The sequence below is a fragment of the Gymnodraco acuticeps genome, unplaced genomic scaffold, assembly GCF_902827175.1.
Source record: "Gymnodraco acuticeps unplaced genomic scaffold, fGymAcu1.1, whole genome shotgun sequence".
NCBI classification, from domain to species: domain Eukaryota; kingdom Metazoa; phylum Chordata; class Actinopteri; order Perciformes; family Bathydraconidae; genus Gymnodraco; species Gymnodraco acuticeps.
In genome coordinates, this window is record NW_022992059.1 from 580,543 (window position 1) to 598,368 (window position 17,826).

General features: G+C 41.6%; 1 protein-coding gene across 1 annotated transcript in view; it reads left to right on the forward strand.

The window, feature by feature from the left end:
- Positions 1–5,335: 5,335 nt before the first annotated feature.
- mrps9 (mitochondrial ribosomal protein S9) overlaps positions 5,336–17,826 on the forward strand; it is a 29,537-nt gene continuing 17,046 nt past the window's right edge. The window contains 5 exon segments of the mRNA XM_034202210.1: positions 5,336–5,452; positions 6,296–6,475; positions 11,866–11,928; positions 16,768–16,798; positions 16,878–16,957. Of these exon segments, the coding sequence (XP_034058101.1) occupies positions 5,354–5,452; positions 6,296–6,475; positions 11,866–11,928; positions 16,768–16,798; positions 16,878–16,957 (453 nt within the window). The 5' untranslated portion in view covers positions 5,336–5,353.

A 17,826-nucleotide genomic window follows, 5' to 3' on the forward strand; every position in this document is an offset into this window, starting at 1 on the left:
ACAAAGTTATTGACTGTATGATCAGTATGACAGATGAACAGATCGCCACTGGGCTTTCAGCTAAAGACACAGCCACGCAGAAACTGCGGCACGTGTACAGCTCCTTATATGGCGTTATATTTCTGAAGTGCCGGAGCGACGTTCTGGTGCTCTCCAGCAGAACTGCACCCCCGTCAGACGAGACGTATACCACGTGATGACACGTTAGGCTCGTGTTGTGCTCAAGGACCCTGACCTTGAAAAACAGGCACTCGCTTGTTTAATTTTTTTGCGGTCTAGATTTCTTAAATGTTTTTCTTTTTTGCGTGTGTTTATAAATTACCTCGATGGTCTCGACTCTATCTATCTATCTATCTATCTATCTATCTATCTATCTATCTATCTATCTATCTAGCTATCTATCTATCTATCTATCTATCGATCTATCTATCTATCTATCTATCTATCTATCTATCTATCTATCTATCTATCTATCTATCTATCTATCTATCTATCTATCTATCTATCTATCTATCTATCTATCTATCTATCGATCTATCTATCTATCTATCTATCTATCGATCTATCTATCTATCTATCTATCTATCGATCTATCTATCTATCGATCTATCTATCTATCTATCTATCGATCTATCTATCTATCTATCTATCTATCTATCAGGTCATATAGATCCCTATATTACAAATATATGTTTGCAGAAATATAACTTTATTCTACCCAATTAAATAAATGCCATTGGGATAATAAAGGACAGAAAGTGTAAAAAGTACATATATAATGAGACAAAACATGAGAAACAGAATAAGTTGTACTGTCAAGGTTGTTCACGTACAAGGAATGTGTCTTGCTGTTTGTTGCATGCAATAAAGATATTAAGAGAAAATAAAATATAAAATCTTTCAAGTACGGTAAAATATAGAAATTAAGAAAAAGATACTTCAAATATATACAATACAACTATCATTATGTATATCCATTACCAGTGAAATTATTGAGAGAGATGTTTTGTGCAGAATGTAGGGCTGCTCAATTAATCGTATTTTAATTGCAATTACGATTATGGCTTGTAATAATAACGTAATCGAAATAAAACGATTATTTTTTTATTATTATTATTACTTTTTCAGTTGAATTATACTTAAAGTTCAGGGTAATCAACTGTTCAAAACATACTGTTCAAAAAAAAGATTATGATTTTTGCCATAATCGAGCAGCCCTAGCAGAATGTGCAAAAAAATCGATTGGGGATGTTCAATAAGATGATTTAAAATAATGCTTCTACTCCCTGCAAAGCCATAGGTATACATTTATTTGTTACCAAAACCATTAGACAAATGTTGCAACGAGTCACTGAAAAGCCCGAAATCATGGCTTCATGGAGGAAGGAAGAGAAGTTTGGGTAAGGTGCGGCAGCTTGTGTTAATCCATCTCTGCACTGCCCAGCACCGACCGCAGCACATATGCAAAACAATCTGTTTTCTGTGTAGCCTTGCCAGCGTGCTTGGCAGACGGTGACTGAGCATTTTTCATTGTGTTATTTCTGATAACTCATGTGGATCGGCTGCTTTAAATCCTGTGGCGTGACATTTACAGTACCCCTGTTATTGTCAGTGACTTGAACATGGAAGACAGATGGTGCTCACATGCAGCTCACATTAAACTGGACAGGGCATCAGGGCCTTACAAGTAAAAAGGTTTTCGGGTCTCTGAGGTCAAAGTGGTTTCAACTGTTTATATGCAGAGATGGCAAAAGTACACACATCATTTACTCAAGTAGAGATACTTGTGTTTAAAAATACTCTGGTAAAAGTAGAAGTACTGACTAAACGTCTTTACTCAAGTCAAAGTAAAGAGGCTTTGAAATGTACTTAAGTAAACAGTACCCATACCTAGCAGCTGTTTTAAAGAGTACCTGACCTCCCTTTATATTAATAGAACAATAATGTCATTGTTAGCTAATGAATGTTTCCATGCTGAACAACGGCAACATGACAACGTTTCCATTGGTCCCTCTTCTTTAGAGAAGACCAGGAAATGATGGATACACGGATCGTGTTCAAATCAATAGGCACGCAATGACTCTAAAGAATAATGATCACGCATCAAACACACATTCAGACTAAAGGAACCAGCTGTTTGGGAAATGAGAGAAGTAGAAAGTACAGGTATTTGTGTTCAACATGTAAGAAGTAGAAAGTACAGGTATTTGAGTTCAACATGTAAGAAGTAGAAAGTACAGGTATTTGAGTTCAACATGTAAGAAGTAGAAAGTACAGGTATTTGTGTTCAAAATGTGAGAAGTAGAAAGTACAGGTATTTGAGTTCAACATGTAAGAAGTAGAAAGTACAGGTATTTGGGTTCAATATGTAAGAAGTAGAAAGTACAGGTATTTGGGTTCAACATGTAAGAAGTAGAAAGTACAGGTATTTATGTTCAACATGTAAGAAGTAGAAAGTACAGGTATTTGAGTTCAACATGTAACAAGTAGAAAGTACAGGTATTTGTGTTCAAAATGTGAGAAGTAGAAAGTACAGGTATTTGAGTTCAACATGTAACAAGTAGAAAGTTCAGGTATTTGTGTTCAACATGTAAGAAGTAGAAAGTACAGGTATTTGAGTTCAAAATGTAAGAAGTAGAAAGTACAGGTATTTGGGTTCAACATGTAAGAAGTAGAAAGTACAGGTATTTGAGTTCAACATGTAAGAAGTAGAAAGTACAGGTATTTGTGTTCAACATGTAAGAAGTAGAAAGTACAGGTATTTGAGTTCAAAGTGTAAGAAGTAGAAAGTACAGGTATTTGAGTTCAAAATGTAAGAGTAGAAAGTACAGGTATTTGTGTTCAACATGTGAGAAGTAGAAAGTACAGGTATTTGTGTTCAACATGTAAGAAGTAGAAAGTACAGGTATTTGTGTTCAACATGTAAGAAGTAGAAAGTACAGGTATTTGTGTTCAACATGGTAAGAAGTAGAAAGTACAGGTATTTGTGTTCAACATGTGAGAAGTAGAAAGTACAGGTATTTGTGTTCAACATGTAAGAAGTAGAAAGTACAGGTATTTGTGTTCAACATGTAAGAAGTAGAAAGTACAGGTATTTGTGTTCAACATGTAAGAAGTAGAAAGTACAGGTATTTTGTGTTCAACATGTAAGAAGTAGAAAGTACAGGTATTTGTGTTCAACATGTAAGAAGTAGAAAGTACAGGTATTTGTGTTCAACATGTAAGAAGTAAGAAAGTACAGGTATTTGTGTTCAACATGTAAGAAATAGAAAGTACAGGTATTTGTGTTCAACAGTAAGAAGTAGAAAGTACAGGTATTTGTGTTCAACATGTAAGAAGTAGAAAGTACAGGTATTTGTGTTCAACATGTAAGAAGTAGAAAGTACAGGTGTTTGGGTTCAAAATGTAGTCAAAGTAAAAAGTCGTCAGAAAAATAAGTAGTGGAGTAAAGTACTGATACCAGAAACGTGTACTTAAGTACAGTAACACAGTATTTGTACTCCACTACTTCCCACCTCTGCTTGTATGCAAAAAGCTGGTGCCAGACATGGTGATCATGTGATGTCATAGTCTGAAACAATGGGAGAAAGAACTGAATTATCGTGGAACTTCTTATGTACAATCTTCCAAATGAAGTCTGCTGTTTTAACGATGTTTTTTCTGCAAATTGACAAAGTGACAGGTGGATTCTGTCATTTTTCAACCTGTAGATAAACAAGTTTGAAGTCGTTTTTAGCCTTCAACATCCAGGCGATGGCTGGTGTTCATTTCCAACCTCAACAAAAGGACATGAGGAATAGTTTTGGTGTGCTAGCCTGGATCACTGCAGAGCTTTTAACTCCAACATGTGGCACTGGCCACGTGTTTTGAATCTTCACGATAATGCTGAACAATACACGATTTCAATGAGCTGGGACATTGTGATGTGATGTGGTTACATCACAAAAGCTGAGTAAATGATGCAGACAATAGAATGAAAAAGAACCACTATTTTCAATTGCTTTAAGAATGTTTGTCCTTGTTGGATACACATTTGCAGCGCTTCATTTGTCATTTCAGGCAAGATTTGCAATATTGTGGTCCCTGGTCATGTGGCTTGGATTATCCAGTTCAGTCTCTTCTTTTTCTTTTAATTTCTGAACAGTTTCTTCAATCAATCAATGTTTATTTATATAGCCCAATATCACAAATGTTACATTTGTCTCAGTGGACTTCACAGTTTGTACAGAATATCAGTATGACAATACAACACCCTCTGTCCTTAGACCCTCACATCGTACAAGGAAAAACTTCCGAAGAAAACCCACAGTTTAAGGGGAACATGGGAGAAACCTCAGGGAGAGCAACAGAGGAGGGATCCCTCTCCCAGGACGGACAGACGTGCAATAGATGCCGTGTGTAAATTGAAAAGATAATACATTTGCAACATAGGTAGTCCAAATGTTTGGAAATGCATGTGTGTATAATAGGAAGATGAATCCACGAGGATGTCAGCAATCCTGTGGGAGCCATCAGGGTGTGTGAGTCTGGACCGCAGAGACAGGTTCAGCCACGACTCGAAGTCCAGGACTCAGGATAGAGGATCCAGGACTCAGGACCACAGCAACAGGATCAGCCACCACTCAGGATCCTGGCGTAGATAGACACCAAAAAAGACATTTGGGGGAAGCTGGGTTATTCGGAACATGAGAGTACATACTTTCTTCTTTCTTTTGTTGTTGTTGTTGTTGCATGTGGTTAGAAGATCTGTTATATTCTCAATTTTACTTACTTGCATTTCAACATTCAATTTCAATTTCTAATGTTTTCTAACAAACTTCTGAGTTGTCACTGTATAAATGCAATAAACAACCAATACTGTCTTTGTATCTTTTCCAATGTTATAAACACTCAACACTGTTTTAATTATATCGTGCGTTTTGCCTTATGGTGAAATACGTGAAGTGGATATATAAAAAGCTTTAGGGTTGAACTATTTTCATTTGTTTTATTGATTCAAGAACAATTGAATACATACCATTACAAACAAATCTCAAAGTTTTATCTGGCATTATTTAAAAAATAGTTGAGATTTCATATAGACTATGATTCCTATATAATATGTATTTATATACCCATGTCATTAGAGTTTAAAATATATAATCAAGTTGACAGACACTAAAGCTTAATTTATTCCGACATGAAGAATAACAGCTAAATCTAAGAAAGACAATAAGCATGTAATAGTTAAAGATGTTGTTATGTTTTCAAAAATAAAAATAATGAAATCTTTTTTGTTTTTATTTAACAATTCATGGCACATGTCAATGACGTGTAACAACTTCCGCCGCCGACGTCATCGCTGTCAGTAAACATGGCGGCGTCCTGTATGAGAACCGTGGGATCGATTTTAGGAAAATGTAGGAATTGCAGCTCGAGTATGAACAGTCTCTCATCACAATTAAGCCGACAGGTAAAATATGCTTTTGCTTTCACAGAAACTCACAAGTTGTGCCTGTAAAGTAAACGTGAACTCGTAGGGATAGACTGCAATGCACACACACTGACGTCCTTGAGCTAGCATCCTGCTGCAGCTTCCGTTAGCCGAATCTTGCTTGACAAATATATAAAATGACAGTTACACAAGGTAGTATTACACTTTATCATGGTGCAATTTACTTTGAGACATTATTGAGCACTAAACTAGAATTCGGCTGGGTTCTGACCAAGATATTTACCAAGTAAGCATAGTTTCATATCACTTTTATCATATATCTTTTACTATATTGACCGCAATTTGGGACCTTTTTTCGTCATAGTAACATGTTAACAAGGCACATCATGTGCAAATGAAAAAGATAAGAAAATGAACACACTTAAAATCTAAACATATCACAATAGAAAATCAAACAACCAAAAAGTAAAATATATACATATTGTGAGTGAGAGATGTAGGTACATTTAGCTTGTTTCTTGAATAGGCTTTAATTTGTTAGAAAATGTTTTCAACTTCAATTGACGGAAGTTATTTGAAAAGTGGGCTTATTAACACACGGATACCATTTAAGAAGTACAATATAAGGAAAGCACAAGCTTCAGGTATGGGCCATATACTGGAACATTATACTTTTAAGAAATAGCTCAGGGCCAATTCAAAATGGACCATGGTCCGTAGTTGGCCCTGGGCCGTAGTTTGGACACCCTGATGTAGATCTGTCAAATAAACACTATGACGGGCCAAATACAGCTACATGGACATTTAAAGTAGGATATTATTTACATTAAGTGTGCTCCTCCTCCTCCTCCTCCTCCTCAGGTGCTGAGCAGGCAGATATGTGTGGCCTCGGTCCTCCGCAGGAAGAACCTGAACCCGGGGCCCGAGAAGTTCAGTCTGGAGTTCATCCAGAAGCAGGTGGAGGAGTACAACAACGGGAAGCGGCACCTGGCTAATATGATGGGAGAGGACCCCGAGGACTTCACCCAGGAAGACGTAGATGTAAGAGAAAGAGGCATTGTGGTTTTCTGCAGACACACAAGTGCTGTTTTCTTTGGGGTTGCCCAAAAACTCCTGTCGTCTTTTCCTCTCCACTGCTCCTTAACCCCGTGACATTTCACACAGAGCTCAAGGAGCAGTGGAGAGGAGAAATCAAAAGGAGTGGAACCTATACTCTTCCTTTGTTTGGAACTGAACTAAAAAAGTCAAGTGAAACTTATTGTTGTCACCCTTAGGTAAATACGTATGAATCCACATGGTCCCAATATGTATGATTGTATGAATATATTTTTAAATAAATACAAATGTATTTATTATAAAGTTGTTAGGCCTTAACATCACCATTCCAAACGGCTGAAGAACCCCACACAGCTCAGTGAACACAGAGACTTTATTTGATCCTTTTACAGTGAAACAGTAACGTTCATATTTCTCCTTTTGATTATTATAGTGTTCAAAACAAAGCACTTTGGCAACTGCTCAATAAGCACCGTAACTGTCATGATACTTATTTGTCACGATCGGTTCTTTCTGTAAACAGACAAATGTTGTGTCACGGTAATGTGGCGACCGCAAGGCATTGTGGGGCAGCATTTTCTCATCTCCTTATGTAAAAGGAAGGTCCAGTGTTTCCTAAATAAAGGAAGTTTCAAAGCTCCTTTCCTATCATCTAGCTCAGTGGTTCCCAAACTTTTTGGACAAGTAAAAATCTCAAGGCACACCTATTGTGCAAAATAGCCCTTATAACACGTGTTATCACTCATATCATGTAAAATATCTGTAATATGCATCATTATTTACTAATGCCAAATACAATGTGACAAAGACAACTATATTACTCATGAAATATTTCTTAACGAAATATTTCAGAAATTAATTTGAAACTTTATCAAATTAGGCTTCATCAAAGCAGCAACACACTCATTTAAACCAGACAGGTCACAACATTAGAAATGAGGCAAAGGAAACTCAGCAGAAATTCAGCATAGAGAACTGTCAATGCAAGGAAGCTGCATTGACCATGGTCCTGAACTACAAATTATAAATGTAACATTTCAGCAATCAGCATTGAAACATGTGCTATTGTAAATATTTTGCCGACTTACAAATTAGTGAGATACATGTGCCTGTCGGGGCGCGCAGAATTTTTTAATCCTTGGTGGCACTGAGGAGAGGGCCACTCACAAATCCTGTTCAACAGAGAGCCGTGACCTCCTGTTGTTCTTCATGTAAATCAGAGTAGAGAACGCCAACTCCAGAGATGGGGTCGTTACTAAAAAAAAGTAATATATTACATATTACTTAAAAAAAGGAATATATTACACTACTTTGTTACTTTAAAAAAAGTAATATATTACACTCTTTGTTACTCTCTACATAAAGTAACTCGTTACTTTACTCGCCGAGCACGTACGAACTGCGCATGCGTGAGTGGCAATAACTTTCCTTACCAGCAGGCGGCGGTAGTATGTATTTGTTATTCAAAACAGGCAACAACCGGAAGACAGAGAAGAAGAACAGACTACGTGATATAAACAAACAACAAATAGCGTGTGCGGTAGCTTCACCTTAGCATGTGTTCTTTGCAGGTGTTTGTTGAGGTTTGACCACGTGGTGTTTCCAGCAGTGGATAACAGCTTCTGGCCTGGACACAGTTTGCACCTCACCGTCACATTCCTGTCTATTCTTCGGACGAACTCAAAGTAATGGGCATACCTCCACCCCTCGAAAGTTATCGCTGACTCAGCCATGTTTATGCAGCACTGCACGTGGAGATGTGGACGGGCAAGTCGCGCAGGTTACGTACATATAAACCTACAAAGTACTGATATAGTAAATTAAAACATAATTATTTTTGTGTAGTTGTATATTGCAATAATAACGTATGGTTGTCACAAAATCCCACGGCACACCCGGACTTGCCTCACGGCACTTCATATCAACTGAATCGAAATGTCTTTACTGTACATACAAACTTTTGTTGTTGTACAAACTATTTCCAAAGCGTCCTAAAACGTCTCCTCTTCTCATGAGATGCAGTTTAAAAGACACAAGCGGTTAAAGCATTTGAAACATTAATTGGGTTTTTATCTCCCAGCTGGAGGTCTGTAATCTGCTGCATCGGGGAGATTAGCAACGCCCGCTATTATTCCAGATTTTGGCAACACATCCGCTCTCACAGCTCCGACCACTTAGCTCGATTTCCCACTTTCCCTCGGCCAGTCCCCGGTGTCCCTCACGAATAATGAAGAGAGCTGTTAGGGCCGCGCTGTGAAAGCTGAAGCGACGGAGAGCAGCCCGACTGCAGACGTGTGGAGGGGAAGGGGAACATTTAGGGGGACTGGAGAGGGGCGGAGAGGGACCTGATGGATCCCCCGCCCCAGTTTAGGGCTCAGGTGTGATGGTGATGAAGACCCAGGGGAAATGAAAGACAGACAGGGGAAGCCACACACATAGAAATGTCTTAAATTACTCGTATTCCAAAATAAAAGTTTGAACTATAAATTATTTTCTTAAACTTAAATATTATACAACTTAAAAAATATATCTTAAAATACTTATTTGGACCCAAGGTGAGATTTCCAGCCAGCATTCTTTCAATCTACTGCTTCATATCTTTACATTTTTACAAAAATACATATTTTTCGATCATTTATTAATTTGTTACACCTTAATCAGGCAGAATACTATCACTTGTTTAGCTTTCTTGCTTCTTTATGTCATTTCTTATGACTTAAAGGGGACCTATCATGCAAAGTACACTTTTTGATGTCTCTTCTACATCAACATGTGTCCCCGGTGTGTCGGGGAACTCACGCAGCGTCAGAAAATAAAACCCTCTCTCTTTTCCTCCGTACCCAAATCTCTAAAAACGGGGCTACAACGGAGCTGATCCAGATTTGCGTCCGATATGACGTAATATCTGAAATGTGGACCCACGGCCCAATCGGAAAGCTGCTATCAGAAACAATGCCCGACTGCTTTGGACGTAATATGGTCGGTGTTTACATTAGCATCGCTAACACTCAGCAGAAGCAGGAAGTAAAAAGGAACTCACCTTGTGGTATAACCGGCAAGAGAGAAAGCCTTTGAGCTCCAGACTGTTTCAGAGAGAATCCTTGATAAGGCGTTTCATCACGGCAGTATCTGCCGGTAGAATCTACCGCATGAGCGGCATAAGCTCCGCCCCTCTTTTTTATCAATTCTTTTTTTTGTTAAAGCTTTATACCCAAAATCAGCACTTTTGAAACAGGAAGTGAAATAGAGGGATATGAGGCATGGCTAGAACGGGTGATCTGTTTGGTATTTAGAGCAAACCACTTCATAGACATGTTTTTATATATTTGTATTAGGGATGCACGATATTGGTTTTTTGAAACCGATACCGATAACTTCCTGCTTCTCAAGACCGATACCGATAACCGATAATAAAAAAAAATTTACGCCACTAATTATTTTAACGCGATTAACGCATGTGTATTTTTTTTCCTTGGTCGCCCCGTAGTTTCAGAGCGCATCGAGTTTAAAATACCATCTACAAGCTGATGCTGACAGCCCCGCTCCTGCCGCCCGCTTGTGGCAGACCACACTTCCACGCTCACCGGCAGGCACCGACTGGCCATCTGGAGGACCGGGAGGGTGTGTGTATGTGTGGCCCGAGCGAGAGAGAGAGAGATCTTACGTGCATTGTTGTTGTTAGCATCTGGTGCTAGCTAGCTGCGCTAACGGATATAAGGAGCTGTTTAAATGAAAACAGAGGAGCGACATTTTGCCACAACTGCGCCGAGCACTTGACTTTATGCAGGAAGCCAGACAGTGGGACATTGTACGAAAAGTCAGCACACTCAGCTCGGATAGTGCGCAACATGATTGCAGCGTCCAGGCAGCTCCGGTTCGAGCATATGCCTTGAGTTGCACATAGCTCCAACGCCCATACCACCGACGACATGTTTGTTTCTGTCCTGGCTTCACGGCTGCACACCATTTACGTCACAGCCAGGCATGAGTTAGGGAGCGCTGGATTTGTGAAGAACTCCCCTCTTCCTAAACCACTAATACCACAGTACTGGCAAAACGGGAGGAGCCGAATGAAAAAACAAGCGCCCCTCATCCCAATCCACCCACACCGCAGTATTGTTTCTTTTTTTTTACCCAAAAAATATATTGTATATTATCGGGGCTATTAATACTGGTATCAGGTTTATCGGGATGACGTCATAATTCCTAATATCGGACCGATAATTATCGGGCCGATAATTATCGGGCCGATAATTATCGGGCCGATAATTATCGGGCCGATAATTATCGTGCATCCCTAATTTGTATATATCTGAGACCTATGCTATTGCCTAAAAATAGCATGATAGGTGACCTTTAAAGGTTCATTTGATTGGTTGGTTTTACATTTAGTTACTTTTTTCCCCCATAATATCTTGTTTTTATTCGTTTCCATAAGAAAACTATGGAATATCTTTGGCAAATCGTTCCAGACACCAGCTTGTGCTCTGGAAAATATGGGTGGACATTTAGTTAGGTATATAATTGAATAAGTAACTCATGCAAACAGATTAGGAATGATCTGATTGAAAAAAGAAAACCAGGCTACAAATGATCATGATTTAGTAGTCATTTGAGTCCTATTTCCATTCAATAATGGTTCCAATTGTTATTTATTTGATCAAGGATTGTATTTATCAAGCTACAACGACATGCCCTGCTGGTGTGTCTCTTTCCTCTCCTGTCACTGCGTCTCTGGCCCCCGGGGGTCTCTGCCACATGATGCTGAGACTCAGGGGACACAGGTGTGTGTTCATCTGTTCCCTGCTTCTCTCTGTACCTTTTTACCTTCTCTTCCTGTCCCTCACACACACACACGTCTCTCGGCCGGCCCTTTTTCTTCCTGCTTTCCCCAGTTTTGACAACCTTAAAGCAACAACCTGCTCCCCCCCCTACACCTGCTGCCTCACTAATGAACGGACGGAGAGGAAGAGGAGGGGATGGAGGAAGAGAGAGATGAGTGTGGCAGAGCCAGCACACTTTCTGTCTCCCCCCCTTCCACACACACACACACACACACACACACACTCACAGTGCCATCTGTAGCCCTGCTAATCACACACACACGGAGGAAGGTGAACTTGGAGTGAACAGTGTCCTCTCCTCGCTGTCACCCAACTTGTGCCTTTTCCTGCTCCTCCTCTCCTCAGCCTTTCCTTGAACCCGCAGCAGCTTGCGCTTCCTCCTCTTCTTCTTCTACTGTCACTTTCACTGTCGTCCGCTGGCGTGACCTCCGCTGTTGCGACATGTCAGCGTTGTCATGATCTGCCATCATGTCTCAAACTGCCCCCTTGTTTCCTGTTATTTATGTTTTCATTTCCTTCTCTCTCCCACAGAGGAGCATCGCCTACCTCTTCCCCTCCGGCCTGTTTGAGAAGAAGGCCCGGCCCCTCATGAAGGTAAGTCTGTGAGCTCATATCAACTCCACTTTTCTTTCAAGTTTAAAGGTAAACATTTCGATTTCGAATGGCGTGAAGGTTACTTTTATTGGTTTTATTGTGACATTTAGGGACTTTTTCCCCCCATAATATGTCGTTTTTATTCACTTCCATAATAGAACTAGACCAGAAAATGTCACCTTTTTTTTTGTTTTGTGAAAGACAACTACTTTGACCTCTTTGGCTGAACTGCTTTTGACCATACATACATAAAGAGACATAAGAAAGTAATAAGGTTTGGGAGAACTAACCTAAGGAGTCATCTTAAAGTGCAAAATCCACTTAGTCTCTAGTACAGAAACATGTGTCCCCTTTGTGGAAAGAGACTCTGAAAGTCTCAGGAACAAAGACCCCCTCTCTTTTTGTCCGGATCCATTTATATAAAAACCTGTCTGAAAATGTTTTTTTGGGTTGTGTAACCATTAGCCAATCAGCAACCAAGGTAACCCCCCCCCACACCTTATCCCCTGAATCTCCTCCTATAGCACCATTGTGTTTTGTTTTTTTAAACCAATCACTTATCATAGGGGCGTGGCCAGCAGCAGCTCATTAGCATTTAAAGCTACAGACACAAGAGGTTTTTCAATACTCAAATTTCCCCTCCACGACTCCTCGACTCCTCGACTCCTCGGTCCTCCAGTAGTGACCCGGAAATGGATTTCAGCGTGCCATTTTGAAGGACATCTCATTTCTCTAAATGCACATCGAGGACCGAGGATCGAGCGTCTCTGGAGGAGCTCTAACCGAGGAGACACTGATGGGTCCTCCACGGCTCCTTCGTGGATGCATTTCCGGGAACGGTGGAGGCGTGACGCACGGCCGGACTTTTCTCAGCCAATGACAGCTCTGCATGCATCCCTTGGATATTATTTTATTAACTGCTTTCATCACGTCGCGATGTTTCCAGAGAGAACAGCTGTGAGGTCCGTGCAGAAAGCAGAGCAGTGTGTATAATATATATCACTCAGTAGAACAGGCCTACTCTCTTTATTTGCTTTAGTTTAGTAGATATCTACAAACAAAGAGTCCAGATTTTTCTAAAACCATTTAGTGCTTCACAAAATAAAACACACAACGGCTGTAGCCTGATTGTGCTTTAGGAGCTGTAGGTGTGGTACAGTGTGTAGGTGTGTGTGGTACAGTGTGTAGGTGTGTGTGGTACAGTGTGTAGGTGTGTGTGGTACAGTGGTAGGTTGTGTGTGGTACAGTGTGTAGGTGTGTGTGTGGTACAGTGTGTAGGTGTGTGTGTGGTACAGTGTGTAGGTGTGTGTTGTACAGTGTGTAGGTGTGTGTGGTACAGTGTGTAGGTGTGTGTGTGGTACAGTGTGTAGGTGTGTGTGTGTGGTACAGTGTGTAGGTGTGTGTGTGGTACAGGTGTGTAGGTGTGTGTGTGGTACAGTGTGTAGGTGTGTGGTGTGGTACAGTGTGTAGGTGTGTGTGGTACAGTGTGTAGGTGTGTGGTACAGTGTGTAGGTGTGTGTGGTACAGTGTGTAGGTGTGTGTGTGGTACAGTGTGTAGGTGTGTGTGTGGTACAGTGTGTAGGTGTGTGTGTGTGGTACAGTGTGTAGGTGTGTGTGTGGTACAGTGTGTAGGTGTGTGTGTGGTACAGTGTGTAGGTGTGTGTGGTACAGTGTGTAGGTGTGTGTGGTACAGTGTGTAGGTGGGTGTGTGGTACAGTGTGTGTGTGTGTGGGGTACAGTGTGTAGGTGTGTGTGGTACAGTGTGTAGGTGTGTGTGGTACAGTAGGTGTGTGTGGTACAGTGTGTAGGTGTGTGTTGTGGTACAGTGTGTGTGTGTGTGTGGTACAGTGTGTAGGTGTGTGTGGTACAGTGTGTAGGTGTGTGTGTGGTACAGTGTGTAGGTGTGTGTGTGGTTACAGTGTGTAGTGTGTGTGTGTGTGTGTGGTACAGTGTGTAGGTGTGTGTGTGGTACAGTGTGTAGGTGTGTGTGGTACAGTGTGTAGGTGTGTGTGTGGTACAGTGTGTAGGTGTGTGTGTGTGGTACAGTGTGTAGGTGTGTGTGTGGTACAGTGGTAGGTGTGTGTGTGTTGGTACAGTGTGTAGGTGTGGTGTGGTACAGTGTGTAGGTGTGTGTGTGGTACAGTGGGTAGGTGTGTGTGTGGTACAGTGTGTGTGTGGTACAGGTGTAGTGTGTGTGTCTGTGGTACAGTGTGTAGGTGTGTGTGGTACAGTGTGTAGGTGTGTGTGTGGTACGTGTGTAGGTGTGTGTGGTGTGTGTGTGGTACAGTGTGTAGGTGTGTGTGGTACAGTGTGTAGGTGTGTGTGGTACAGTGTGTAGGGTGTGTGGTACAGTGTGTAGTGTGTGTGGTACAGTGTGTAGGTGGGTGTGGTACAGTGTGTAGGTGTGTGTGTGGTACAGTGTGTAGGTGTGTGGTTACAGTGTGTAGGTGTGTGTCTGTGTACAGTGTGTGTGTGTGTGGTACAGTGTGTAGGTGTGTGTGGTACAGTGTGTAGGTGTGTGTGTGGTACAGTGTGTAGGTGTGTGTGTGTGGTACAGTGTGTAGGTGTGTGTGTGTGGTACAGTGTGTAGGTGTGTGTGGTACAGTGTAGTGTGTGTGTGTGGTACAGTGTGTAGGTGTGTGTGTGGTACAGTGTGTAGGTGTGTGTGTGGTACAGTGTGTAGGGTGTGTGTGGTACAGTGTGTAGGTGTGTGTGGTACAGTGTGTAGGTGTGTGTCTGTGGTACAGTGTGTAGGTGTGTGTGTGGTACAGTGTGTAGGTGTGTGTGGTACAGTGTGTAGGTGTGTGTGGTACAGTGTGTAGGTGTGTGTGTGGTACAGTGTGTAGGTGTGTGTGTGGTACAGTGTGTAGGTGTGTGTGTGTGGTACAGTGTGTAGGTGTGTGTGGTACAGTGTGTAGGTGGTGTGTGACGTACAGTGTGGTAGTGTGTGTGTGGTACAGTGTGTAGGTGGTGGTGTGGTACAGTGTGTAGGGGTGTGTGTGTGTGGTACAGTGTGTGTGTGTGGTACAGTGTGTAGGTGTGTGTGACGTACAGTGTGTAGATGTGTGTGTGTGGTACAGTGTGTAGGTGTGTGTGGTACAGTGTGTAGGTGTGTGTGTGGTACAGTGTGTAGGTGTTTGTGGTGGTACAGTGTGTAGGGTGTGTGTGTGGTACGGTGTGTAGGTGTGTGTGTGGTACAGTGCGTAGGTGTGTGTGTGGTACAGTGCGTAGGTGTGTGTGTGGTACAGTGCGTAGGTGTGTGTGTGGTACAGTGCGTAGGTGTGTGTGTGGTACAGTGCGTAGGTGTGTGTGTGTGGTACAGTGTGTAGGTGTGTGTGTGGTACGGTGCGTAGGTGTGTGTGTGGTACGGTGTGTGTGGTACAGTGCGTAGGTGTGTGTGGTACAGTGTGTAGGTGTGTGTGTGTGGTACAGTGTGTAGGTGTGTGTGTGTGGACAGTGTGTAGGTGTGTGTGTGTGGTACAGTGTGTAGGTGTGTGTGTGGTAAAGTGTGTGTGTGTGTGTGGTACAGTGTGTAGGTGATGTGTGTGTGTGGTACAGTGTGTAGGTGTGTGTGTGGTACAGTGTTGTAGGTGTGTGTGTGGTACAGTGTGTAGGTGTGTGTGTGTGGTACAGTGTGTAGGTGGTACAGTGTGTAGGTGTGTGTGTGTGGTACAGTGTGTAGGTGTGTGTGTGTGGTACAGTGTGTAGGTGGTGTGTGTGTTACAGTGTGTAAGGTGTGCTGTGTGTGTGGTACAGTGTGTAGGTGTGGTGTGTTGGTACAGGTGTAGGTGTGTGTGTGGTACAGTTGTGTAGGTGTGTGTGTGGTACAGTGTGTAGGTGTGTGTGTGGTACAGTGTGTAGGTGTGTGGTACAGTGTGTAGGGTGGTGTGGTAGTGTGTACGGTGTGTGTTGTGGTACGGGTGTGTGTGTGGTACAGTGTGTAGGTGTGTTGTGTGTTACAGTGTGTAGGGTGTGTTTGGTGGTAACAGTGTGTAGGTGTGTGTGGTACAGTGTGTAGGTGTGTGTGTGGTACAGTGTGGTCGTGTGCCTGTGGTTGTGTGGTACAGTGTGTAGGTGTGTGTGTGGTACAGTGTGTAGGTGTGTGTGTGGTACAGTGCGTAGATGCAGCGGACAGACGGGTCTCAGTTGGTCTGGTGTCCTCTGCTTACTTTTAATACTTGTAAATACAACTTTTGGCCCGTAATTTCAATTCCCCATTTCAGCGACCAGAGAGAGGGGGGGGGATATATCCAGTCTCTGTCATCATTAATGGACGTCTCTTTAAAATGACCGCTCAGAGAAGAGGAGTTCTCATTTCTCTAACCGCCTGCTGCTTCCCCTCCTCTCTCCTCGGCTCCCCTTCTCGGCTCCTCCGCTCGCATCTCCTGCGGGCGGGACTAAATCTCGAGGATAGGAGTCGAGGATAGGAGTCGAGGAGGGGACATTTAAGAATTGAGAAACCTCTATAGAATCAGCACTTTGGAAACAGGGCTGAAACAGAGGGGATTATGGGATGCTGCAATGATCTGTTTGGTGTTTCAGACACTTCAGAGACAGGTTCTGTATGTATCTGAGACCTGTAATATATTGACGAAAAACAGTATAATAGGGGACCTTTAATTGAATACAATTTATAACGTAATGGTATCATATATTTAGTATGGCTGCACGACTTGGCCAAAAGAAGTAACTGATTATTTTTGACTGATATTGTAATTGCATAATGAATAACTATATTGTTGGGATTGATCATTTTTTATTCATAAGAGGGTCTGTACCAAACAAACGTGTGTTTTAAGTCTCCACAATATGACACAATATCTCCCGCTTTATTTCCAGCATCCAGAGGAAATCTTCCCCAGGCAGAAAGGTATGTTAACTGTCATTTCTTTCTTTTCTAATATGAATGTTTGTATACATTCTAACTGCTTGTCTGTCTTGTATTGAAGCTGTGCAGTGGGGGGAGGACGGACGGCCGTTCCACTTCCTGTTCTACACCGGCAAACAGGCCTACTACTCCCTGATGCATGTGAGTACTGTCAGGTTTTATGTGAGGGTGAGGTACATCTTCATCCAGCTAGTTCTTCCTCACCTGCACCCTCGGGTCCTCTCTTTTCTCAGAGCTGAATAGAGGGAGGGGGGACTGAAGAGTACCTGGATCTACGGGAGGGAGGGGGAGCTGAAATAGTTTGTTTTAAAATCATTCATAACCAATATTTTGGAGCTAATCGAGATGTCCAAACCCAAATGCCCATGATTGTTGTTACTTTAGCCCCACGGATACTCTGTAATTGGGCAAAGAAATGATCTTATAACAATATATCAACCGATAATGAAACTTTTTTTTTTACACTGATCAGTTGCATGTTTTTAGCATATATAGACAATATATGAGAAAGTAGACAAACATCCAGAAGACATAACAAAATGAAGTGCATTAAATTAACTACACAAACATGTGGCTAGGCTATGTGAGCAAACATACAAACATGTAGGCAGATATGAAAGGCTTCCATCCTTCTCATGCTTTTTAAATAGTCTTGTTTTCCTTTAATTGAATAGGTTATTTCCTCTAATGACAGTTCTTTTAGCATTTACCAATACTTGGACTGTTTACATTTTTAAATGAAGGTGCTGTCATGCCATGCATTCCTTTCTACTGCACGATTAAATAACATATTCCCTCTTTTGTGCATCGGAAGGCAATCAAATGGAAGAGCCAAGAAACAGATGTTAAAATCTGACAGCCCGTGATTTTTTATATCTAGAAATCTGCCAAACGGACAAAACAAAATGAGATTCTTACTAAGCAAGACTGGTGAAAGATGGGTGAAATAAATAAGATGGGGATAGCGGATAACATTTATTTTTGTATAATTATTTGAAGAAGAAAAAAAT